The sequence below is a fragment of the Heptranchias perlo genome, chromosome 1, assembly GCF_035084215.1.
Source record: "Heptranchias perlo isolate sHepPer1 chromosome 1, sHepPer1.hap1, whole genome shotgun sequence".
Lineage (NCBI taxonomy): Eukaryota > Metazoa > Chordata > Chondrichthyes > Hexanchiformes > Hexanchidae > Heptranchias > Heptranchias perlo.
In genome coordinates this window covers 131,340,527-131,367,128 of record NC_090325.1, presented here as the reverse complement: position 1 = coordinate 131,367,128, position 26,602 = coordinate 131,340,527, and the positions used below count along the sequence as shown (strand labels likewise).

Below are 26,602 nucleotides of genomic sequence, written 5' to 3'. Positions count from 1 at the left end.
TGGTCGACAAGTTTGTGTTTCTTAGTTATTAGTGTATTATTACAATTACAACAAAGAAGTTGCTTTAACATATTACCCTGAAACAAGCAAAATATCCCAGAGCACTTCACAGAAACAAAAATGGACACTGAGCAGTAGTAGAAGTGTTCGGGACGGTGACCAAACTTCTGACCGAAAAGGTGGGTTTTGAGGAGGCGTTTAAAGGCAGGAAGTGGGATAGCAAGACAGAAGGGCTTAGAGACAATGTGGGCCAAGACGGCTGAAGATTCTGTTGCCAAATATGGGTTGGATGGGGAGGGAAAGAGAAAGCTCCAAGGAGGCCAAAGGTCAGAAGAGGTTAGAGCATATTTTAGAGGAGGTTGCAAAGTTAGGGAGAAGCCAGGCTATGGAGGGATTGCTAAATAAGGATCAAGATTTTCAATTCAAGGCTTGGAGGGATGGGAACCAAAGGAGGACTGGGATAGGAGAGCCAGACTTAGTGGAAGATAGGATGCGGGCAGTGGAGTTTTGGACAAGGTGGCGTTTACATGTGGAAATCAACAGGGAAAGCATTGGAGACAAAGAGCTTAAAGATTATATAGGCATGGTTGAGAGTTTCTGTGGAATTGAGGATAGGGTAAGGGCAGAGGCAGGTATGGTGATGGATAGTACATGAGGTCAAGCTCACCTCAGGATCATACAAAGCACTGAGGTTCTGCACTGTCATGAAAATTGTTTTTACTAAACTCTGTTGTTACCTGTGGCGAAGATTGCTAATGAAATCCAGCAGTAATGCTATCACACTCTCTAAATATTTGACAGACATACATTTGATGGGGGGAAAAAAAAAATCAGAGGCTGTGGAAGATTGGAGGGTATGACATGATAGCTCTTACTGAGACATGGCTTCAGGATGGTCAGGATTGGGAACTAAATATACCGGGTTATAAGGTCTACAGGAGAGATAGGGGAAATGGAAGAGGGGGAGGAGTAGCCTTAGTGATTAGAGATGAAATCAATTCAATGATAAAGGAGGATATAACTAGAGGTAAGCAGCCAACAGAGACCTTACGGGTTGAATTGAGAAATAGGAAAGGATTTAAGTCTATAGTGGGAGTTGTGTATAGGAGCCCTGGCAGCAGCTCTGAAGTGCTAGATTGTATAAATGCAGAGATTAGACAAGTGTGTAAGAAAGGCATAGTGGTCTTAATGGGGGACTTTAACCTTCACATAGATTGGGAAAAGCAGACTAGCAACTGTCAGAAAGGTAGTGAATTTCTTGAGTGTGTCCGGGATAGTTTTCTACAGCAGTATGTCCTAGAGGCAACAAGGGGGCAAGCCATACTAGATTTAGTAATGAGTAATGAACCAGATTTAGTTAACGGCTTAATTGTGCGTGAACATTGATCCAATAGCGATCATAACATGATCGAGTTCAATGTAGTGTTTGAAAGGGAAAAAAGTGAATCAGCTGCTACGATTCTAGACTTTGGCAAGGCCGACTTCAATGGGATGAGACAGAGACTGTCCACAGTAAACTGGGCAAATCTGTTAATGGGTAAAACGACTGATGATCAATGGGAAATGTTTAAAGAAACATTTAACGTGATACAGAATTGGTTTATACCCCTGAGGGGCAAGAACTCTACTTGCCAAAAAAAGCAGCCATGGACAACTAAAGAGGTAAGGGACAGTATAAGACATAAGGAAAGGGCATACAAAAAGGCAAAAAATGGCACAGATCCTGGCGAATAGCTTAAAATTTCAGTGAGCAATTTAATATTGTGGAATTTTTCTAGCTGGTACACTGAATATCATTACACGCATTTAAAGTACTAGTGGGCCACAAGTTAAGCAGAGGAATTTTGCCTAGGCTTCACCACAAGGTGGCAACATTGTACCTTAACACAATGTTAGTACTTTCTTCTCTCTCATGAAGTGCTCAGCCTACTTTCATCACCTACCCCTGCAAGCACAACTGCAACTGAGAACTCACCATGTGGGGAATTCAAGGCATGAATACGGTTCCTACTCCTCCTTACCCAGCGAGTAGTAACACTGGCATGCACACACTACCCTTGATATGTGTGTCTGAGTAGACTATTATGAGTTATGCCTCTTAAGAGGATGATGTTGAGAATGCATTGTATTTTTATTGATTGATTTTTGCCCTGGTAGCAATCACTACTGAAGGTAGTAATAAAATTAATCGTAACATTGTGGATAGTATTTTATTTGATTTGCTTTGTGATGCTAAAATAATTCTGCTGGCGTGCAATCTTACCTACAATTTGGGTTGTACAAGCAGTATCTATTCCTTTTTGAAGTCTGTAAACAATTTTACAACACCAAGTTATAGTCCAGCAATTTTATTTTAAATTCACAAGCTTTCGGAGATTTTCTCCTTCCTCAGGCAAATGTTTCAAGATCTCCTTGAAGCCTACGCATTTATACATATTGAACAATAATACATGGTGTTTACAGACTGCCCCTGCAACTGCCCGTTGCCAAGGCAATCACCGTGTTCAGACAGAGAGGTGTTACCTGCAGAACCTCCGAATACACATTCAATAAAAAAACAAACAGGGAAAAAAAACAGAGAAAAAAAAACACAGAGAGAGGCAGAAACATCCGGAAGGCAGAGAGAGCCAGCAAATGACCCATTATATTAAAAACAGATAACATTTGTTCGCTGGTGGGGTAACGTGTAGCGTGACATGAACCCAAGATCCCGGTTGAGGCCGTCCTCATGGGTGCGGAACTTGGCTATCAATTTCTGCTCGACGATTTTGCGTTGTCGTGTGTCTCGAAGGCCGCCTTGGAGTACGCTTACCCGAAGGTCGGTGGATGAATGTCCATGACTGCTGAAGTGTTCCCCGACTGGGAGGGAACCCTCCTGTTTGGCGATTGTTGCGCGGTGTCCGTTCATCCGTTGTCGCAGCGTCTGCATGGTCTCGCCAATGTACCATGCTCTGGGGCATCCTTTCCTGCAACGTATGAGGTAGACAACGTTGGCTGAGTCACAGGAGTATGAACCATGCACCTGGTGGGTGGTGTCATCTCGTGTGATGGTGGTATCTGTGTCGATGATCTGGCATGTCTTGCAGAGGTTACCGTGGCAGGGTTGTGTGGCGTCGTGGACGCTGTTCTCTTGAAAGCTAGGTAGTTTGCTGCGAACGATGGTCTGTTTGAGGTTGGGTGGCTGTTTAAAGGCGAGTAGTGGAGGTGTGGGGATGGCCATAGCGAGGTGTTTGTCCTCATTGATGACATGTTGAAGGCTGCGGAGAACATGGCGTAGTTTCTCCGCTCCGGGGAAGTACTGGACGACAAAGGGTACTCTGTTGGTTGCGTCCCGTGTTAGTCTCCTGAGGAGGTCTATGCGATTTTTTGCTGTGGCCCGTCGGAACTGTCGATCGATGAGTCGAGCGTCATATCCCGTTCTTACTAGGGATATGACGCTCGACTCATCGATCGACCAACCAGAAGACACATTACATTGTCCACATATAGAGATAGATTTTTATCTTTATTGCCTGGGCATAAAGCATTGCCTGGGCATAAAGCATCGCTTGGGTGAAGTGCAGAGAGGAAAATTGGGTGGGAAGGATTGCATGCCTAATTTGGAGCCCTAACCAATTTTCCTTCCATTAATTTAATTTAAATGGAAGTAATATTGGGCAGGGTCTGTTTCAGGCTGTGATCCTCTCCTTTCTGCACTCCACCCAGCCATGATGTTTCATGCTGGCAGCAAAGACCAACATTTATCTTACGGTATGCTATTCTTGGCAGGAATTAGGTTGTACATTACAGCAGTGGAATGTTTGAATATATGACCAATGATAAAGGTAGATGGATAAAAGGAAAAAGGCACAAAAGTGCGTGCGTGTGCATGCGCGCGTGTGTGTGCGTGTGTTCGTTCATTCACAATAAGCATGGGTCGAAGAATCGGCGCTACACTATTGTAGCCCTATCTCCAACCCATGCTCCCTGCCAACATGATTCCCACTGGAAATACAGGATTATGGAATGGCCACTACAGATTTCTGTGAATATTCTACAAATTAATTTCTGGATTTGCAATTATTTTATTTTTGAGCTGTCCACTCTTCCTCCTTCATGTAATAATTTGACCGCTCTCCATTATGTGTTTAACCAATAAAAGTAACACTTACTCTACCTGGAAATTAAGGATAGGCAAGTTGAATGTTTGTTCCTTCAGGTGACACAACGTATCTCCATCGTCACTACAGTGAAATGAAAATATAGTATTGCTGTTCACATCTTCAAAATGTTGAAGAAAGTAACTTGGGTGAAGAAACAGGTACATATTTGCATCAACCAATATGCTGATTTTTGCCTCCAGTTGGAAGCGGCACAGCGACAACCTCTGGCACAGGAGTATCATTAAATGTGAAAAATAGACGGGAGCAAATAAGGTATGATTGTGTGTCTCTGTGTATACTCTCAGGAATTTATGCATTCTAAGTGAGTGATCACTAACAGATGCAAGTACAATTTTTATTTAAACTTGAAATGCTCAGTAAGTCAGGCAGCATCTGTGGAGAAAGAAACAGTGTTATCATTTCAGTTTGATGACCTTTTGTCAGAACTGGAAGAAGTTAAAGATTAAATAGTTTTTAAGCATGTACAGAGCCAGCCAAAGTGGGGGGAGGAAGGGGAGGGGAGGAGAGGAAAGAACAAAATGGAAGGTCTGTGATAGGATGGAGGGCAGGAGTGATTAAATGACTAAAGGGATGATGGCACAAGGCGAGGAAATTGGTAATGGGAAAAGTAAAGAAACAAAAGATGGGTCTCGGAGCTAGACAGCTATTTCCAGCATTTTCTGTTTTTGTATCAGATTTCCAGCATCTACAGTATTTTGCTTTTTATTTAAACTTATTTTCTTGCTTTTCTACATTTGTGTCTTTCAACATCATACACCTTTTTAATAGCTTTTATAGTCTCTGTGTACTCGCACTTTGGTACAAATTATTTTCAGTCATACTGATGCAAGCTGGGAGTTTTGTTCCTTGTGCATGTGCTCAGACTGCAGCATCCTGGGAATTGTAAGCACAGGTAAGTGCTGGGAGTTGTAGTTGTTCAGCTGCCAGTTATGGCTCTGACAAGAGTATGAACTTGAGACTTAAATTTGTGAAAATGTCACAGGCCTCAGATGGAAAAGGTCCTCAGACACATTGGAGCTGAAAACCTGTGGTTGCATTCCATTGGTGTAAGTGGGGCAGAATGCGCACTGGTGACCTCCACTCCTAATCTCACTAGAGCATCTGGGGTCAGGATGGGGTTAACTGTTCCTGCCTGCTGCGGGAGGAACGGGCAGGAAATGTGGTGTGAGTGAGCTGCTCTTTGCCAGGGCCAACTGCTCACAACACTTTTCTCCTGCTGTCCTATTGGCCCACTTTTAAAGAGGGCTGATGAGACTGATACTGTCGCTGTTGTCTAGGAAGTCCAGGCCAGAACCCAGACCTGGACAATGTAGATAGGCTTTACTTTCACTAATGAGCTGACCTGCATGCTAAAGTTGCTGGGTGGTCGAGAGGCCAGGACAGCCATGCCTTCAGCTGCCTAGGTGCCATGCTCTAGAATTCCCCTTCCCCGCCGCCCCCCCCCCCCCCCCCCATTATCTCTCCACCTCCCTGTCCTCTTCTTAAGACCATGCTTAAAACCCACCTCTGACCAAATCTTTGGTCATCCTTCCTAATCTCTTTTTTGGCTTGGTATCCATTTTCTCCTTGTACCGTGGGACATTTTTCTCTGTTAAAGGCGCTATATAAATGCAAGATGTTGAAGTGTGGTGTGTGAAACGTAACAGCCAGGAAATTAATGTATACTGACCATTCTTATTACATTACTGGTCAATCTCCCATAGTGTTACACACAGGAAGTGAAGACTAATTGTAATCTTCAAGTGAGGAGGGTTTAGAGGGCAGGACATAATTGGACCAGAGCATGCAGACTTCATTCAGTTCCCATTTTGAATTCCTACATTATATCTTTATTCTATATTACTACTTATAGCCACTTCTTAAATTGCAATATGTTTTGCTATGTAGAGTTGGCTAGAGCATAGGATTTTCTCAGCATTACATGCTCAGGTGATGGAGATGCAAAATTGAGGTGTTACAGCACCACCACCACCAGTGGGAGGGTATAGCTACAGCATGACCAGTTTACACAAGTCAGTTTCCATTATAAATGTGGACATGGTTGATGTGCACACAGATGTAAGATTTTAATATGTTATAGCTTACTAGCAGATTTCCAGTGATGTTGCTCAAAGTGATTTAAAGGCAATGTAATTACAAGAAGGTGTTGGGATGTGGGAGAGTGGTGCACATTGCCAGTGAAAGAATGTGGGAGAAAATTTCTAAGACTTTTTATGGCTTTGTTAACCTGCATTGCTACTTTATAATGATTTGTATATCTGTGCCCCTAGATCCCTTTGCACCTCTACCCCATTTAGGTTCATATTTTCCAAGGAGTAGGTGGCCTCCTTATTCTTCCTCACCACCTCACACTTATCAAAGCTCCACCACCGGCGGCCATGCCTTCAGCTGCCTAGGCTCTAAGTCCAGGCCAACGTTATGTAATTAAGATCAAAGAGAAGCAAAACTAATCAAAAGTTGAATCAACCTGCATTACTGTCACATTCAACTTTGTAGCCACTTGCCTTCTCACGCTGAGGGGAGCTTATTGTGGGTGAAAAATACCTTCTGTTCTTAAAATGAACTATTGCCTTTCACTTGTATACAGCAAAATATGAAAATGTGTGGTATAAATAAATTTGATTATTTTTGGAATTTATGTATTGCCTGGTTAGTCTGATAGAAGAAAGTTGCAGACAGACTGAGGCATGATGAAGTAACAATTGCTGTAATTACTCTGGGTTTCTTCTCCCTCTTTCAGTTTGTTTTAATTTGAGCTTTATCAGGTGGTTTAAGTTTGCATTTCTGCATATGACCCATTTAAAATTTTGCCTTTCGCAACCAAGAAGTCGTCTATGGTCAGTACAGTAATTGTGTAGCATTACTGAATCCTACTTATTGGTTATTAGACTCGTATACGCTGGACATAGATATCAACTACAGCTCTTTTTTTCCTTGATAAATCATAATCTATCTTCCCTTTCTTAAACTAAAGGATTGATTAAGAAAGGGAAGATAGATTATGAAAATAAATTAACAAAAAATATAAAAACAGATAGCAAGAGTTTCTATAGTTATATAAAAAGAAAAAGGGTGGCTAAGGCAAAGGTAGGTCCCTTAGAGGATGAGACCGGGAAATTAATGGTGGGAAACATGGAGATGGCAAAAATGCTGAACAAATATTTTGTTTCAGTCTTTACGGTAGAGGACACTAAGAATATCCCGACACTAAGAATATCCCAACACTGGACAAACAGGGGGCTCTAGTGGGGGGGAGGAGCTAAATACGATTAAAATCACTAAGGAATTGGTACTCAGTAAATTAATGGGACTCAAGGCGGATAAATCCCCTGAACCTGATGGCTTACATCCCAGGGTCTTGAGGGAAGTGGCAGTGGGGATTGTGGATGCTTTGGTAATAATTTTCCAAAATTCTCTGGACTCGGCAAAGGTCCCGGCAGATTGGAAAACTGCTAATGTAACACCCTTATTTAAAAAGGGTAGTAGGCAGAAGGCTGGAAATTATAGACCAGTTAGCCTAACATCTGTGGTGGGTAAAGTTTTGGAGTCTATTATTAAGGAGACAGTAGCGGAACATTTGGATAAACATAATTTAATAGGAGAAAGTCAGCATGGCTTTACGAAGGGGAAGTCATGTCTGACAAATTTGCTTGAGTTCTTTGAGGACATAACGTACAGGGTGGATAAAGGGGAACCAGTGGACGTAGTGTATTTGGACTTCCAGAAGGCATTCGACAAGGTGCCACATAAAAGATTATTGCTCAAGATAAAGAATCACTGGATTGGGGGTAATATTCTGGCATGGGTGGAGGATTGGTTATCTAACAGGAAGCAGAGAGTTGGGATAAATGGTTCATTCTCGGACTGGCAACCAATAGCCTGTGGTGTTCCGCAGGGGTCGGTGCTGGGTCCCCAACTCTTTACAATCTATATTAACGATTTGGAGGAGGGGACCGAGTGTAACATATCAAAGTTTGCAGATGATACAAAGATGGGAGGGAAAGTAGAGTGAGGAGGACATAAAAAACCTACAAGGGGATATAGACAGGCTGGGTGAGTGGGCGGAGATTTGGCAGATGCAATACAATATTGGAAAATGTGAGGTTATGCACTTTGGCAGGAAAAATCGGAGAGCAAGTTATTATCTTAATGGCGAGCAACTGGAAAGTACTGCAGTGCAAAGGGATCTGGGGGGTCCTAGTGCAAGAAAATCAAAAAGTTAGTTTGCAGGTGCAGCAGGTGATCAAGAAGGCCAACGTAATGTTGGCTTTTATTGCTCGGGGGATAGAATATAAAAACAGGGAGGTATTGCTGCAGTTATATAAGGTTTTGGTGAGACCGCACCTGGAATACTGCACACAGTTTTGGTGTCCATACTTAAGAAAAGACATACTTGCTCTCGAGGCAGTACAAAGAAGGTTCACTCGGTTAATCCCGGGGATGAGGGGGTGGACATATGAGGAGAGGTTGAGTAGATTGGGACTCTACTCATTGGAGTTCAGACGAATGAGAGGCGATCTTATTGAAACATATAAGATTGTGAAGGGGCTTGATCGGGTGGATGCGGTAAGGATGTTCCCAAGGATGGGTGAAACTAGAACTAGGGGGCATAATAGGGGGCTGCTCTTTCAAAACTGAGATGAGGAGAAACTTCTTCACTCAGAGGGTAGTAAGTCTGTGGAATTTGCTGCCCCAGGAAGCTGTGGAAGCTACATCATTAAATAAATTTAAAACAGAAATAGACAGTTTCCTAGAAGTAAAGGGAATTAGGGGTTACAGGGAGTGGGCAGGAAATTGGACATGAATTTAGATTTGAGGTTAGGATCAGATCAGCCATGATCTTATTGAATGGCGGTGCAGGCTCGAGGGGCCAATTGGCCTCCTGCTCCTGCTCCTGCTCCTATTTCTTATGTTCTTATTAACAACATCGCAATCATTAATTCTTTTGTGTGAACTTTATTGAGGATACCAAGAGTACTGATAGTTAGTACCCATACTCTTGTGGTCTCTGCAGGTGTACTAGGCAGAAAGAGAGAGAAAAACAGGCAGACAGACACACAAATATAGGCACAAAATCTGTCCATAAAGGAAATGAAACCCACATCATATTGAAATAATATACTAATCACAAAGTTAATGCCAGCGTGGAACAGCATTTACAAGAACCGTATTTTGAGGAAATTACGATTGTGTAGCCTATGATTTTCAGTCCATTAACTTTAATGGATAGAATATTACAGGCTGTGTGTCCATGATTTCCTGAGATGTACTCCCTGAGTGTCACTCCTCTGCTTGGATCATGAAATCACTCCTAATACACTATTTCAATATTACATGGAGTTTTCTTTTAGTATATTGCTGAGTAATAACAATTCCAACTAATTATTTTAAGGCTGTAGTTTAATATTGAAAACCTGGCAATGGTTATATTCTGATTATCTTCGCTCTGAATCCTGAGATTAAATTTTTCTTGTGTTTATGATCACTTTGAGTATCCATTCTTTGTGTTATTTCTAAATTGCAAAATTCTGAAGTGAAGGAGAGGAAAATCTGTGGGGGAAAAATGATGAAGTTTATCTTTAAAGAGCGAAAAGTGGAACTTGAGTAGCAAATAAAAGTGAATCAAGAGCTCAGCTTGACTGAAATTTTTTTTAAAACAGGTAATATGCAGAAAATGAATATGAAATATCAATGCCATGAAAATTAAATAGTCCTGTGATCCAAATACCACCTCCAGCACAGAGGAAATGAGCAATTTTCCAAGTCAGTTGGCAGGTGGTGACGTCTTTCATGGCTTCTGTCTTTTTTCCAAATTGCTGCAGTGAATTTATAGTCTGGGTCTTGTTTGCCTACCGTCTTGCTGTCGTGTGTTTCTGTCTAGCAATCTTCATTTCATTTAACTAAAAAGTATGTGCAGCTGCCTTTTTTTCATTTTACAGAATAATTTTATATATAAGTTTTGGGTTTCTAATCCTCACAACCGTTTGTATTTGGTAATATGCAATAGCTGTTTCCAGATGTCTGTTTCAGTTGCCGTTAAAGTGGACTGACTGTAAAAGTATTGCTTACAAGAGGACGTGCCAAAAGATTTTTGTCAACAGCTCAACCTTCTGCATATAGTCATACAGTCCTTAAGGAAAACATTTGCAGCTATCCTATTAAAATGTCATCCACATGTTTTTTTTCTCTGCCAAAAGAAATTGATGTTTGCACACATGCATCCAAGTTCCTGTGGATTTTAACTTAGCAGAATAAATAAATAATCAGTTTCAGTAAAACACCAGAACAGACTTTGTGCCTAGAAATAATATATTCAGAAAATCTAAATCTAGATTTTTAAGGAGAGCCATAATTTTGGAGGGTGAGGGTTTCAACCTAAAGTAATCTCCCAGAAATATTGTGTTTATGTTTTTAAAAAAAAGCTTTTGTCATCTGGTCAGACAGTAGCCCACTGGAACGGACCCATTTTAATTGTGAAGGCAACAGATCCTCAAACCTGCCATTGCACTGAGCATGGATTAACATCTTTCCCAGTGCTGGATCCGATTCTGACACTTGAGTGCAATTTAAAAAATGTTGTTGCCAGTGGGACTCGGAGTCCCAAGTCCAGTTCAATTGTCAGTCACCCAAGTAGGTTGTTTCTGGTTGAAGGAATCAACATGGAAGATTTCAGGCAAGCTGCTTTCTCACTTTGAAAAGTTGGACTTTCTCCTGTAGGGTGGGAAAAATTATAAACCATCTCTGGGAACCTTATGTGGGGGCAGGCAAGTACGTATTTCGCTCCAGAGTAAAGGGTTGATTCTATGACTGGGTGCTCCCAGCAAGGAGTGGTGCTTGTATGAAGTGCAGGTTGGGCAGTTGTGGGGCCCGCAACCTCTGATTTTCCATCCATCAAAATTAATGATTAGAAAATCAGAAGCTGCAGGCCTGCTATTGCCAGCCTGCGCTCCCTGTAAGCACCGCTCCTTACTGGGAGCTCCTGATTACACAGACAACCCTCGTTTGTTATGATGAGTCCTGAGTCATGGTGAGTCCCTGTTAACTATTAAAATATAGGAAGGATTAATTCTGGTTATTGCACCTGGTTTCTGTACAGTATGTCACTAGCATAATAGCTCCAATTTTTACAAGATGCGCCTCTGGTTGGGCTTCATGCACATTTGGCATGCATTGAAAATGTGGGAGCGCTCTGCCCAAATCGTGCAGCAAATTTCCAATAGTTGTCTGTTGCATGCGAGGTCCTGCCAACGATGTGGGGCCGTACAAAATTTAATCCATGTGTCTAACGTGATTCGGTATTTGTTTTAACAGATTTGCTGTGTTCCACAATGTTAGAATACTTAGAGAAAATCTACTGAATAGAACCGGAGATGTGACACCTGAAGGAATTTATGTAACTCCATTCAAGGTACAACACAATAGCCAAGAATACCCTTTTTAAATTTGTAATTGTCCTGTACTTTGTTGTAGCCAGCACATATATTTCCAAATGCAGATAGAGGCTGATAAAGCAATGACAGGTGACCGAAGCTATGATGCACATCAGGCAAAAGCTTCCCATGTTATCTGGTGTGGAGACCTGTTGTACCCGGATTATACATAGCTGTCCAAAATACGACCCTGAAGTGCTTTGAGATTTTGCAGCTTGTGCAAAAACCAATGTGTAAGGCTCTTTACGACCTAGAATATTATGTGAATGAGGAGTCCTCACGTTATACAATCAGGAATGGTGAGCAGGGCCCAACGGGCTGAGTATAAAATGGGTGCTGCTAGGGAGGTTATTCCCTTCAATTGGGTCTTTATTGTCAAAGATGCATTGCTGCATCTCTTAGCAACTGATTGTTTGTTTTGTTTGTTTGTTTGTTTGTGCTTGTTTTGGTCTTGTTGAATAAAGGAAATTATGGAAACTTCTTGTACCGAATCTTTGTATCGGTGACAGTAAAGCTGTAATTGCTAGAATGCACATTAGTATCCTGCTGCAGGTATTCCTATGGAGACCCTCTGTATCAGTATGTTCTGAAGGATTAAAAGGATCAGCAGAGGCATGTCAGACATATGAAATTGTACCTTAGACACTTCATTTAGAACGATCCTTACTGCGTGTGTGCGCGCGCGCGCGCGTGTGGCTATCGAGGATAATTTTCAATTCGCCGAAAGTAGCTCTTTGTAGCTATTACAAGTCTTTTTGGTTTAATTCCCTTTAGGACCCTAACCGCCGATTTGGTTCTTCTCTTGGAGCACTATCAGTTGGTAGAGTGGCAATCATAGGGATTGTAGTCGTTAATCTGAAACTCTGCCTGACAATTGCTGTTCGCTACTCTGCAGTACGTCGTCAGTTTGGACCAACAGATCATGAGGAAATACCAGTACTTGAATATCAAATGCAGGTACATGCTAATGCTAAGTGTGATGAGGAACAACCATCTACTGTACTGTAGTAGGTACAAATTATATTAAAAACTAGTCTTTTTTTCTTCTTCCACTGCGAAGCACCTTGGGGCATTTTTCTGTGTTAAAGGTGTTATATAAATGCAAGTTGTTAACGTCATTGTTGTCTACATAAAGAATATAGCATGTAAAGTATTTGGTTATTAAGTTTAACCATTAGTTTTGATGCCTTTTTCTTAACTCCACGTTTAAACAATATTTGAGTTTGTTTTAAGTATCATAGAGACCGATAAACGAGTTGCCATGACTCCTTTATTAAGTTTAGAGTAATTATGGAAAAGGACAAGGAAAAATCAAATGTGAAAATGCTCTGGAGGAGGGCTAATTTCAGTGAGCTGAAAAGGGACCTGGTCCAGTTGGATTGGAATCAAAGATTGGCAGGTAAAATGGTAAATAAGCAATGGGAGGCCCTCAAAGAGAAGAAAGCTCAGATACAGACTAGACACATTCCCATGAGGGACAAAGGAAGGGCATCCAAAGCTGGAGCTCCCTGGATGACTAAAAATATAGACAGAAAAAGGAGGCTTATGATAAATGTCAGGCTCATAATACAGTAGAGAACCAATTTGAATACAGAAAGTACAGAGGAGAACTGAAAAAAGAAATAAGAGGGGTAAAGATTGTATGAGAATAGAATAGCGGGTAACATAAAAGGGAACCCAAAAATCTTTTATAAACATATAAATAGTTAAAGGATGGGGCTGATTAGGGACCAAAAAGGAGATCTTCTTGTGGAGGCAGAAGGCATAGCTGAGGTACTAAATGAGTACTTTGCATCATGGCTGATCTTCTACCTCAATGCCATTTTCCTGTACTATCCCCATATCCCTTAATGCCTTTAATATCTAAAAATCCATCGATCTCTGTTTTGAATGTACTCAATGACTGAGCCTCCATAGCCCTCTGGGATAGAGAATTCCAAAGATTCACCATCCTCTGAGTGAAGAAATTTCTCCTCATCTCAGTCCTAAATGGCCTACCCCTTATTCTGAGACTGTGACCCCTGTTTCTAGACTCCCCAGCCAAGGGGAAACACCCTCCCTGCATCTACCCTGTCGAGCCCTGTAAGAATTTTATATGTTTCAATGAGATCACCTCTCTCATTCTTCTAAACTCTAGAGAATACAGGCCTAATCTACTCAATCTCTTCTCATACGACAATCCCACCATCCCAGGAATCAGTCTGGTGAAACTTTGTTGCACTCCCTGTATGGCAAGTATATCCTTAGGTAAGGAGACCGAAATTGTACACAATACTCCAGGTGCAGTCTCACCAAGGCCCTATATAAATTGCAGTAAGACATCTTTACTCCTGTACTCAAATCCTTTTGTAATAAAGGCCAACATACCATTTGCGTTCCTAATTGCTTGCTGCACCTGCATGTAGCTTTCAGTGACTCATGTACAAGGATACCCAGGTCCCTTTTGAACATCAAAATTTCCCAATCACTCACCATTTTAAAAAATACTCTGCATTTCTGTTTTTCCGACCAAAGTGGATAATGTCACATTTTTCCACATTATATTCCATCTGCCATGTTTTTGCTCACTCACTTAGCCTGTCTATATCCCCTTAAAGCCTCTTTACATCCTCCTTACTAGTTTTTTGTCATCAGCAAACTTGGAAATATTACATTTGGTCCCCTCATCCAAATCATTGATATAGATTGTGAATAGCTGGGGCCCAAACACCAATCCCTGCAGTACCCCACTAGTCACAATTTGCCAACCTGAAAAAGACCTGTTTATTCCCACTCTGTTTTCTGTCTGTTAACCAATTCTCAATCCATGCCAGTATAATTCCCCCAATTCCATGTGCTCTAACTTTGTTCAGCAACCTCCTGTGTGGGGTCTTATCGAAAGCCTTCTGAAAATCCAAATACACCACTCCCACTGGTTCCCCCTTATCTATTCTACTAGTTACATCCTCAAAGAACTCCAGTAGGTTTGTCAAACATGATTTCCCTTTCATAAATCCATGTTGACACTGCCAAATCCTATTATTATTTTCTAAATGTCCTGTTCTCACATCCTTTATAATAGATTCTACTGATGTCAGGCTAACAGGTCTGTAGTTTCCTGTTTTCTCTCTTCCCTCTCCTTAAATAGTGGGGTTACATTTGCTACCCTCCAATCTGCAAGAACCGTTCCAGAATCTATAGAATTTTGGAAGATGACAACCAATGCATCCACTATCTCTATAACCACCTCTTTCAAAACCCTGTGATGTAGATAATCAGGTCCTTGGGATTTATTGACTTTCAGTCCCATTAATTTCTCTAGTACTACTTTTTTACTAATACTAATTTCTTTCAGTTCCTCATTCTCACCAGACCCTTGGTTCTCTAGTATTTCTGGCAGGTTTTTGTGTCGTCTTCTGTAAAGACGGACACAAAGGGTCCGATTTTCGGATGGTCGAGTGGGGGCGGGGGGCTCCGAAAATGGTGGAATCCTGGAGAGGGTTCGGAGCCTGGCTCCAACCCGCTCACCTTCAGGTTCCCCAATGACGCGTTCGGGTGCGCGCGCAGCTCCCTCATGCAGGACTCCCACCGGCAATTAAAGCCGGCGGGATGATCATTTACATTGTTATTTCGGTAGTTGAGGTACTTGACAGCCCACATTGACTGGAGATTTTGGCAGGGGTGCAATTTTGAAGGATCCTCAGCATGTTTCCCATGCTGTGAAAAACACTGCCTGTTGGAGCAGACGTGTTTCAGCCAGCAGTCAGTGGGAGATGCAAAGGATTATTTGACAGTTGGGGGGAATACCTCATTTATTACAGCAGGGCACTCTGTCACTTCGGACAAAGTTTTGGCTGCAACACCTTTGTCTTTCCACTCAAAATTATTAATTTATACCCTAAACTCTGCTGTGCAAACATATTTACCTACTATGCGGACCCCCTCAAACTCTCACCGTCAGGATGGGGGGGGCACCATAGCTGCATTCATCACTTCATCCGAGGACGAGCAACATCACCAGCCTCGCCAGGCACGCCGTCCACCTCCGCCACGTGGAGCTCCACAACACAGTGCTGCGCCACAGGCACCTGCACAAAATAGTCGTGCAACTACACATCCACCCACTGGAGGGTGACTCAATGGGGGCATATAATGTGGGTGTTCATGGTGAACCTCATGAAAGGGACTTATTACACAAGCCGGTCAAGAATGGCCAAGACGTGGCAGTAGTGGTGACAATAATAATATTTAATGTGCCATTGACAAAAACCAAATAAAAATAAATAACATGACAAACCGTCATGCCCTTGTGCATCCCCTTTTTGTGCTCACAAACCTTTGCCTTACGCTTACGAGTACTCCTACGTGGTGCTTCCCCTGTGGCTGCAGCAGAGGTAGTGACAGGTTGCTCTTGTTCACGCCCTGACCGATTTAGATGCTTTGGGCTTATGCCCTCTGGGTTTCGGTGCCCATGAGGGCCCCTCCAAAGACTGCTCCACCTGCACCTGGAGAGGAGGCAGCGTTGCGGGTACTGGTTGAGAGGGGGGCAACGGGTGAGACGTGGGAGCGCTTTGAATGGCGTCCCCAATTCCTTGTCCCCTTTCGCCATCATCCCTCTCCTGGGCCAGGCCCACATCACTCCGACCATCTTTGCTGGACGACAGTTTGGAGGACATGTGTGAAGCCTTGTCAGGCCAGTGCTAGTGTATCTGCCTGCTTGTTTAAGGCGGCAGAAAGTTGCTCACCCTGAGTCCGAAGGGCCGTTGTCAGGGCCTCAGTGGACTCATTGGTGAGCCGTGCTTAAAGCTTGATAGAGGCTAGCCTTCCCTCCATCGCAGACATTCCCACACTTACCCGCAACACTATCTCATAGATGCCCTCACGTCCCTTTGACAGTATCTGAGATTCCCTCCTGTACCTGTGCCACCATTCCACTCATGCAGGAGTTGGACTCCTCCATCCTCTCCGTGATTGTGGAGAGTGCGCGTGGCACCTGTTCTGGCACCTGTTCCAGCACCTCGCAAATATGCTGCTGCCCCTCGATCATTCTCCTTTTAAAGGATGGCCCCCAGGGTTCATCATCTGTGTCCAGCTGAGCAGAGCCTGGAGAAGAGTGCTCCCACCGACGCGGACTCTCCACAGCTGCCCCTGCCACTAGTGTCTGCTCGTGCTCGTGTGTGGTGACTCACCATGTACAACCCCAACTAACTGAGGACGGGGACCCACCGAGGTGTGTGCATCTGCACTGGTGGATGGCTCGCTCAGATGTGACGGTGCCCCCTCAGAGGCCAGCAGGTCCTCTGAGGAATCGCCCTCCGCCGTCACAGCAGTTGTTGAAGGCCCTGTGAGAACAGAAGGCAATATTAAGCATGATGACAGATGTTGAGGTGCTGAAGATGGTAAGGCATGTTAACATCATTTGCTGTTGTGAGTGCTGAATGTTAAAGTTCTGTCACCAGCCATTTGTCGGGTGGCAGTCTTGGCGTCCCCGACGGACAGGCACTCAAGGGTGCAGCTCACTTCAAAAGCCTCCTGCTCCACGTCCGTGAGGATGACCTGATGTTGCGGCCCCCCTCTGGTCTTCGCCCTCTCCCATGCACTCTGGGCTCTCTTCTATAAGGGGAGAAAATAGAGAGGCGTGAGTGAGGGATGGTGACGTGGCCAACCGTTGAATGCATTGGTTTGGGTGAGGCTGACCGTGAAAGAGATGCATCATAGGGTGAGTATGAGACAGAGCCATGACATTGTATGAGGTTTGGGATGAGTACTGGGGAGGTGAGTACGTGCAAGTAAGTTGAGGATTAGCTTTGAGTGAGTGTGAGGAGTGATGTGATAGAGTAGTGTAGGCAGTGCAGAATGAGCTGGAGGATGGGGGCAGTGATGTGGAAGACGAAATGTAGGAGAATGAGTAAGTGTACTCACTTTGGCTGACCTAGTTAGGTCATTGAAGCGCTTCCTGCACTGTATCCAGGTGTGGAAGACGCTGCTGCTGGTGACCACCTCTGCCACCTCGAGCCAGGCCTTCTTGGTGGCAGAGGCAGGCCACTTCCTCCCGTCCGCCGGGTAGAAAATCTCCCTCCTCCTCCTCACCCCATCCAGAAGGACCTGGAGTGAGGCATCGTTAAATCTTGGAGCAGCCTTTCCCCTGGTCTGCTCCATGCTGCACTTTTGGTTGGTTGCTGCAGGAGCAGCATTGGAGGACTGCCCCTTTAAATAGGGCTCCTCCAGCTGACAGCCTGTGATGCGTGTGCGCACTCCGCCCACTGCGCAGGTTGATGACGGGAAACTTGGAAGCCGTGGTAAGTGCCTTCAATTTACCCGCGACCGCGTGGGGAATGGACCGATTTCATTGGGCGGGTTACCCACGCCCCCAGTCGCATCGCGCCCCCCCCCCCTCGCTGCCATCCCGCCTCCCTGGTAATGTCAGGGCCAAAGTATTTGTTTAATTTCTCTGTCATATCCTTATTCCCCATTATAAATTCTCCCGTCTGCCTGTAAGGGATCCACATTTGCCTTCACCAGTCTTTTCCTTTTTGCATACCTATAGAAGCTTTTACAGTCCGTCTTCATGTTTCTCGCTGGTTTGCTCGCATATTCTATTTTCCCTTTCCTTATCAATTTCTTGGTCCTCCTTTACTGAATTCTAAAATGCTCCCAATCCTCAGGCTTACTGCTTTTTCTGGCAACTTTATATGCCTTTTTCTTTGATTTAATACTATTTTTAATTTCTCTTGTTAGCCATGGTTGGGCCACTTTTCCTGTTGGGTTTTTGTGCCTCGGTTGCTGAGGGAAGTAAGGGCGGAAATTGCAGAGGCTCTAGCCACAATCACCCAATCCTCCTTGGATATGGGAGTGGTGCCAGAGGACTGGAGGATTGCAAATATCTCATATCTGTTCACAAAAGGGGAGAGGGATAAACCCGGCAATTACAGGCCACTCAGCCCGTCAGCGGTGGTGGAAAAACTGAGATGATAATCCAGGACAAAATTAATTGGCACTTAGAAAAATAGGTTAATAAATGAAAGCCAGCAAGCATTTGTTAAAGGCAAATTGTATTTGACTAATTTGATTGAGTTCATTGATGAAGTAACGGAGAGGGTTGATGAGGGTAGTGCAGTTGATGTTGTGTATATGGACTTTCAAAAGGTGTTTGATAAAGTACCACATAATAAATTTGTAGCAAAGTTAAAGGAGAGTGGAGAGGCAATATAAACTAAATGGTACAATTTTAAAGGGGGTGTAGGAACAGAGACCTGGGGGTGTATGTACACAAATCTTTGAAGGTGGCAGGACAGGATGAGAAGGCTGTTAAAAAGGCATACGGGATCCTTGCCTTTATAAATAGAGGCATAGAGTATAAAAGCAAGGAAATTATGCCTAGCCCTTATAAAACACTGGTTAGGCCCCAGATGGAGTATTGTGGCCAATTCTGGGCACCAAAGTTTAGGAAGGATGTCAAGGCCTTGGAGAGTGTGCAGAGGAGATTTACTAGAATGGTATCCAGGATGCAGGACTTCAGTTATATGGAGAGAATAGAGAAAATGGGATTGTTCTCCTTAGAGCAGAGAAGGTTAAGGGGAACTTTTATAGAGGTGTTCAAAATCATGAAGGGTTTTGAAAGAGTAAATAACCGAAAAACTGTTTCCAGTGGCAGAAGGGTTGGTAACCAGAGGACACAGATTTGAGGTAATTGGCAAAAGAATCAGAGTCGACATGAGGAAACAATTTTTTACGCAGTGAGTTGTTATGATCTGGAATGCACTGCCTGAAAGGGTGGTGGAAGCAGATTCAATAGTAAGTTTCAAAAGGGAATTGGATAAATACTTGAAGGGAAAAATTTGCAGGGCAATGGGGAAAGAGCAAGGGAATGGGACTATTGGATAATTCTTTCAAAGGTGGGCCAAATGGCCTCCTTTTGTGCTGTATCATTCTATGATTCTAGCTGTCAGGATAATGGGAACTCTTGTACGTAATTCAGTTCCTGTCAAATAGCTGTACATTGATGAAGATGTAGCCCTTTCTGCTCATCAGTGAATGTAATTGAGAGGGTGTATCTCTAAGGCTGTGAGGGCATCCAATAATTCCCTGCACTCTCAGGAATCCTGCCACACAGTAGAAATGGAGAACCTATTAATGCTTCTCGCTGCCATATAAAAGCAAGCTGACGAAGACATTGAACTTGGCGAATATGAGTATCCTACATAATGCTAGTGTGCGCTAAAGGATCAGAAAATTGCCACCCATTCTGTTAACCAGGTCACGTATCCTGTCACTTTGTTTAATTACACTAAATTATTGCCATAGATGTTTGGGTAGAATTTTCACGAGGGTTCTTTGATCTCCACCATAACTTCAACAGAAACCCCAGAGAAATGACAAACGTCTGATTATGCTGTTTCTTCGCACCTTCTGATAAAGTTACAGCAGATGATCAGGGAACCCCCTTGGAAATTACATTTTTCTTGTGTCATACAAGTTGAGTGAAATATTTTCTTTTATTTCAGCAATGGCGTCTTATTCCCTATTTAGCAGCCACTTATGCACTAGACCACTTTTTCAAGTCGCTGTTCATGAACTATGTTGAATATCAAATGGGAATATTGATGAAGGACAAGAGTGAGAGACAGGTGAGCATTACACATGTACCCTGTGGAGCTAGACCTGCTTTTGAAAATTATTGCCAAAAATGTTCTTAACTGTAAACAATACCGATTAAACAATACTGTGCCCTGAAAGTACATATCTGCCTTGAGAGCACCTCATTAATTTGGGCAAGAAAATTGACTTGCCTGATTCAGTGATATGAAAATGTCTACATTTTTTACCAGCATGTGAGAGTGTCATTGACTCAGATTATTGGTACAATCAATTGAAAATTGGTCCCATGCTGAATCTGCATTTTTTTCTCATCCGGTGACTCCACTAGCATTGCTCATCCATGTAAAAGAGATGCTGGAGGCCTTTGAAGTTGGCTTCTTAAAGGTATGTTGGACTTGTTGATTGCAAGCTTTGAGGTTGTTGCCTTATTGGAAACCTTACACTTTGAGTATTGCATTAGTTCCTGTATTTGTTCAGTCCTGATTTTATTGCATTGCAAGCCTTTTTTTTACCCCAATGCTTTTTCTATAACAGTCTTGCTATCAGCTGCTTATTTCACTTCCACAAGCAAAATAGTCAGCGTGGGAATTCCTTGAATTCCAGTGGCATACCTAGATTTCTGAGGAAGAGCAGCTTCTATGCAGATGAGAAAAGCATGTGCAATTACAAATGCATCAATTTGCCTTCGGTCCAAGAGACGTGTGTTCAGAACTAGACGTAACTACCTGGGTATGTGAGAAGAAAACTGCCTTTGTCCTCTATACCTCACCTTAAGGCAGTCACTAAAGTTACGCCGTCTCCTTGAGGCCGACCTCCAGTAAACTTCCATCACATGGACAAGTCTGTCCATGGCTGTGAAGATGACCACAGCTTTAAATTTTTATGCCATTGGAATCCTTCCAAGCCACCACTGGGGTAATTTGCCAAACCAGCCAATTGTCTGTGCTTCAAAAAAATTAAAGACGTCTTGTTTACCAGAGGAAAAATTTTAATTACTTTCCTCATGAAAAGTAGCAGCTTGTAGAAGATGCAGCATTTTTTTTCCACATGCAGGGTCTCATCGATAGCACACGTGCCCACTCATTCCTCACGTGAATAGGAAAGGGTTCCATTCCATTATTGTCCAGATGATATCGATCTACACAAACCTAATCAAGTTACATTGAAACTACAGCACAGGAACAGGCCATTTGGCCCAACTGGTCTAAGCCAGCGTTTATGCTCCACCCGAGCCTCCTCCCTCCCTACTTCATCTAACCCTATCAGAACACCCTTCTGTTCCTTTCTCCCTCGTGCTTATCTAACTTCCCCTTAAATGCATCTAACCTATTTGCCTCAACTACTTCTTGCGGTAGTGCGTTCCACATTCTTGCCACTCTTTGGATAAAGAAGTTTCTCCTGAATTCCCTATTGTTTTTATTAGCGACTATTTTATATTTATGACTTCTTGTTTTGGACTCCCCCACAAGTGGAAACATTTTCTCTACATCTACCCTATCATTATCTTAAAGACCTCTATCAGGTTACCCCTCAGTCCTTTTTCTGGAGAAGAGCCCCAGCCTGTTCAGCCTTTCCTGATGAGTATATCCTCTCAGTTCTGATATCACCCTTGTGATTCTTTTTTGCACCTTCTCCAATGCCTCTACATCCTTTCTATAATATGGTGACCAGAACTGTGCACAATACTTCAAGGTTCTGTACAAGTTTAACGTAACTTCTTTGCTTTTCAATTCTTTCCCTCTAGAAATGAACCCTGGTGCTTGATTTGCCTTTTTTATGGCCTTAATAACCTGCGTCGCTACTTTTAGTGACTTGTGTATCTGTACCCCAGATCCTTTGCTCCTCTATCCTGTTCAGACACTTTTTATCCAAGTCGTATGTGGCCTCCTTATTCTTCCTGCCAAAATGCACCACCTTACACTTATCTATATTGAAATTCATTTGCCAATTATATGCCCATTCTGCAAGTTTATTAATGCCCTCTTGCACCTTGCCGCATTCTTCCTTTTGTATTAACTACACCCCCCAATTTGGTGTCGTCTGCAAATTTTGAAATTGTACTTCCAATTCCCGAATCCAAATTGTAAACAACAATGATCCCAGCACCAATCTCTGTGGAACACCACTTCCTACCTTTTTGCCAGTCTGAGCAGCTACCCTTAACCCCTACTCTCTGTTTTCTGTTTTGTAGTCAACTTGCTATCCATCCTGCTACCTGTCCTCTGAACTTAGCCATGCATCTACAATGCAGTACCTTATCAAAGGCTTTTTGAAAATCCAAATCTATTACATCTGCTCTTTCTGTTACTACTTCAAAGAATTCAATAAAGTTTGGTCAAGCATGACTTTCCCTTCTGAAATCCGTGCTGACTATTCTTTATTATACTTCTTCAGATGTCTTTCTGTTACATCTTTGAGTAAAGATTCCGTTATCTTTCCTACCACCGACGTTAAACTAATCATACAAATTAATGCTGGAAGCATCCGATACGCCTTCATTTTATGTTAATCCACCACCCCACCATTATTTGAAGAAAGAGAGAGATTGGGAAGATGGTTTCTTATGGACCAAAATTACCCTTTAGAACTATGGCTGATGACCTCTGAGAAACCCATGAACATCACAGAACACAGCTACAGTATCCTGGTGGAACATGCCATTGATGAGCTCAAGCAGAAACTCCACAATTTGTACAGATTGGGGGGAGGGAGTGGGCAGGAAGGCTTGCTAGATAGCCCTGCTAAGGTATCGCAAATCGAAGCCTACTGCATCTTGCACAGTTTTGCCATCTAGAGAGAAGTTAGAATTGAACAGAAGAATGAGACGCAACCTGAATATTTGCCATAGAAGGACAATGAGGAAGAGGAGAACCATATGGATGAAGGTGAGTTCCATCTGTTTTCCCTTACCCCTCTGCCAAATTACCATCCCAAAATCAGGCAAACCATGGTGGAAAATCCGGGCTACCGTATGTGGAAATTGAAGGGAGATTTTCTACTTGCGTGCTCCTAGCACGGAGCCTCAACCACCAGGAATGCTTGGGCGGAAATTTATTCTTGTGGGTCAACTGCCAACTGCATGGCTCTTGTAGAATATATATCACACATGCTATAACTTTTTTTAACATTTTTTCACTACTTTTTATATAGGCAGAGCTTGGTAAAGAAATACATGCATTGTCTAGTGCAGGTAAATCTCTTGGTTCGTGGACAGCTCAACAAGGCATTCAAGAGTTCCGTGAAGCTTGTGGTGGTCATGGCTATCTTGCTAGTAAGTGCGAATATATGTAATAGAATCTCAGCAATAATGATTAAGGATTGAATTTATATTGAACATTGAATTATTATGAGACAGTAATGATCAAAAAAGCATTTTTGCAAACTGGAGCTGATAAATATTTCAAAATATCAACAACATTGCAGTTTGAGGAATTGTTCTACAATCGTAAAGTGGTAATTTGGTTGAATATAATGAATTTTCCAGTAATTCCAGCTAGAACCATAGCAATTTGTAGCACTGAAAGAGGCCAGTCAGACCATCGTGTTGGTGCCTCCTTGCTCCCGCCAACCATTTTGGAGATGGGTACAACATCCAAAACATGGACTGAAAACTGGCTTTAAATGTGTTGAAGCCCAGAATCATAATGATTCACTGTAGAAGCATAAAGCCATAGCACTGGTGGACTGGAAACAAAGGTTGTCCTGGAAAACAGCAAATGAGCAATGGCAGGCCTTCAAGGCGGAGATAGTTTGGGTACAAACCAAGCATATTCCCATAAGGAGGAAAGATGGGGCATCCAAAGCTAAAGCTCCCTGGATGACAAAGGAAATAGAGATTAAAATAAAACAGAAAAAAGAGGTTTATGACAAAGGTCAGGTACAGAATACAGTGGAAAACCCTGCAGAATACAGAATGCAGGGGAAATTGAAAAAGGATACAAGAAGGGCAAAGAGAATATGAGAAAAGATAGCGGGGTAACATAAAAGGGAACCCAAAAATCTTTTATAAACATGTAAAAGAATAGTTAAAGGAATGATGGGGCTGATTAGGGGCAAAAAAGGAAATCATCTTGTGGAGGTAGAGGGCATGACTGAGGTACTGAATGAGTACTTTGCATTTGTCTTCACAAAAGAAGAGGATGAAGTTAATGTTGCAGTAGAGGTGGGGAAGTAGAGATGTTGGATAGATTAAAAATAGGTAGAAAGGAGGTGCTAAATTCCTTGGCATCACTCCAAGTTAACATGTCACCTGGACCAGATGGGATGCATCCTAGATTGCTGAGGAAGTAAGGGTGGAGATAGCAGAAGCTGTGACCACAATCTTTCAATTGTGTCTGACTAACCTGACTGAACTTTTTAATGAAGTAGCAGAGAGGGTTGAAGAATGTAATGCACTAGATATTATATATATGTGTATGGACTTTGAAAAAGGCATTTGATAAAGTACCGCATAACAAACTTATTCGTAAAATAGAAGCACTTGGGATTAAAGGGTGGTGGTAACTTGGGTATGTAATTGGCTACGGAATAGGAGACAGAGAGCAGTGGTGAATGGATGTTTTTCTGACTGGAGAGAAGTATGCAGTGGGGTCCCCCAGGGTCTGTATTAGGACCACTGCTGTTCTTGTTCTATATAAATGACCTGGACTTGGGTATAGGGAGCACAGTTTTGAAGTTCGTGGATGATACAAACTTGGCAATGTAGTAAATGGTGAGCAGGATGGTCGCAGATTTCAGGAGGACGTGGACAGACATGTGGCAGATGCAATTTCATGTGAATAAGTTTGAAGTGATGCACTTTGGGGGAACAACATGGCGAGGCAGTATAATCTAAATGGTACTATTTTGAGGGGGCCGCAAGAGCAGAGGGACCTGGGATTGATTTTCACGCATCTTTTGAAAGTAGCAGGGCAAGTTGATAAGGTTGTTAAGAAAGCATATGGGATACTTGGCTTTGTAAATGGGAGCATTGAGTACAAAAACAAGGAAATCATGCTAAACCTTTACAAATCATTGGCTAGGCCTCAGCTGGAGTATTGTGTACAATTCTGAGCTCCATGCTTTAGGAAGGATATCAAGGCCTTGGAGAGGGAACAGATGAGGTTTACCAGGATGATACAAGGGCTGAGGGATGAGGGACTTCAATTATTTGGAGAAGCTGGGATTGTCTTCCTTAGAGCAGAGAAGGCTAAGGGGAGACCTAATAGAGGTATTCAAAATAATGAGGAATTTTGATAGAGCAAGTAGGGAGAAACTGTTTCCTTTGGCAAGTCACAGATTTAAAATAATTGGCAAAAAAACTAGAGGTAAATGAGGAGAAATTTTTTCAGAGATCTGGAACGCACTACCTGAAAGGTTGGTGGAAGCAAATTCCATAGGAACTTTCAAAAGGCAATTGAACACTTACTTGAAGAGGACTAACTTGGAGGGTTATGGGGAAAAAGCTGGGGTGTGGGACTAAATTGGACAGCTCTTTCAAAGAGCCGTCACAAGCACGACAGGCCAAATGGCCGCCTTCTATGCTGTAAGATTCTATGTTCACAGCAGAGGAGGAGGCGATTTGGCCCATTGTGTCTGTGCCGGTTCTTTGCTAGAGCAATCCAAAACTAATCTCGCTGCCCTACTCTCTCTCCCCATAGTCGTATTTCTTCCTATGTTTCAAATATTTATCCAATTTTCCCTTATAGGAGGCAATAGTCTCTGCCTCACCACTCTTCCCTGTTCCAACAGCCATTTGTATGTAAAGAAATCTCCTACTCTCTCTACTCTAATGCACCAGTGTGACATTTTTCTATCTTCCCCCACATCAACCATTCTGTGACCCTCCAATTGTGTGCTGATTTGTTGGCAGTTTTGTGCTATGGACCCCAGCCTACTCAGCTGATGGGGTTCCTCAGTGGTGTCCTGAGCCATGTGTGCAGGGGGTATCCCTTGTCCCTGAGGAGCCAGCCCTTAAGGCTGTTTGGTGTGTAGAAGAGGGCTGGGATGTTGGATTCCCTCAGAATTAATGAATCATGGCAGCTGCCAGGGAATCTCATACGCACGTGAAGAAATCTTTTGCAGTGGTCACAAACGAGCTGCGCGTTGATGGAGTGATATCCCTTTCTGTTGATGAGCAGTCCTGGCTTGTATGGAGGTGCTCTGATTGCTGTACGCATGCAATCGATTGCACCCTGTACACCAGGGAAGCCAGGCACAGAGTGGAAACCCATTGTTTCCACTCTGTGTAGTCATTTTCTACATTAATGACTTGGATATGAATGTAAAAGGTATGATCAGTAAGTTCGCTGATGATACAAAGATTGGTAGGGTGGTAAATAGCGAGGAGGATAGCCTCAGTCTGCAGGACGATATAGATGGGTTGGTCAGATGGGCGGAACAGTGGCAAATGGAATTTAACCCGGAAAAGTGCAAGGTGATGCACTTTGGAGG

The 26,602-nt window shown here is 42.9% G+C and overlaps 1 protein-coding gene across 1 annotated transcript in view; it reads left to right on the top strand.

The window, feature by feature from the left end:
- Positions 1–26,602, top strand: part of acox3 (acyl-CoA oxidase 3, pristanoyl) — a 199,188-nt gene that overhangs the window by 38,814 nt on the left and 133,772 nt on the right. Inside the window, 4 exon segments of the mRNA XM_067991065.1 lie at positions 11,475–11,571; positions 12,368–12,550; positions 20,077–20,199; positions 23,321–23,441. Coding sequence (XP_067847166.1) covers positions 11,475–11,571; positions 12,368–12,550; positions 20,077–20,199; positions 23,321–23,441 — 524 coding nt within the window.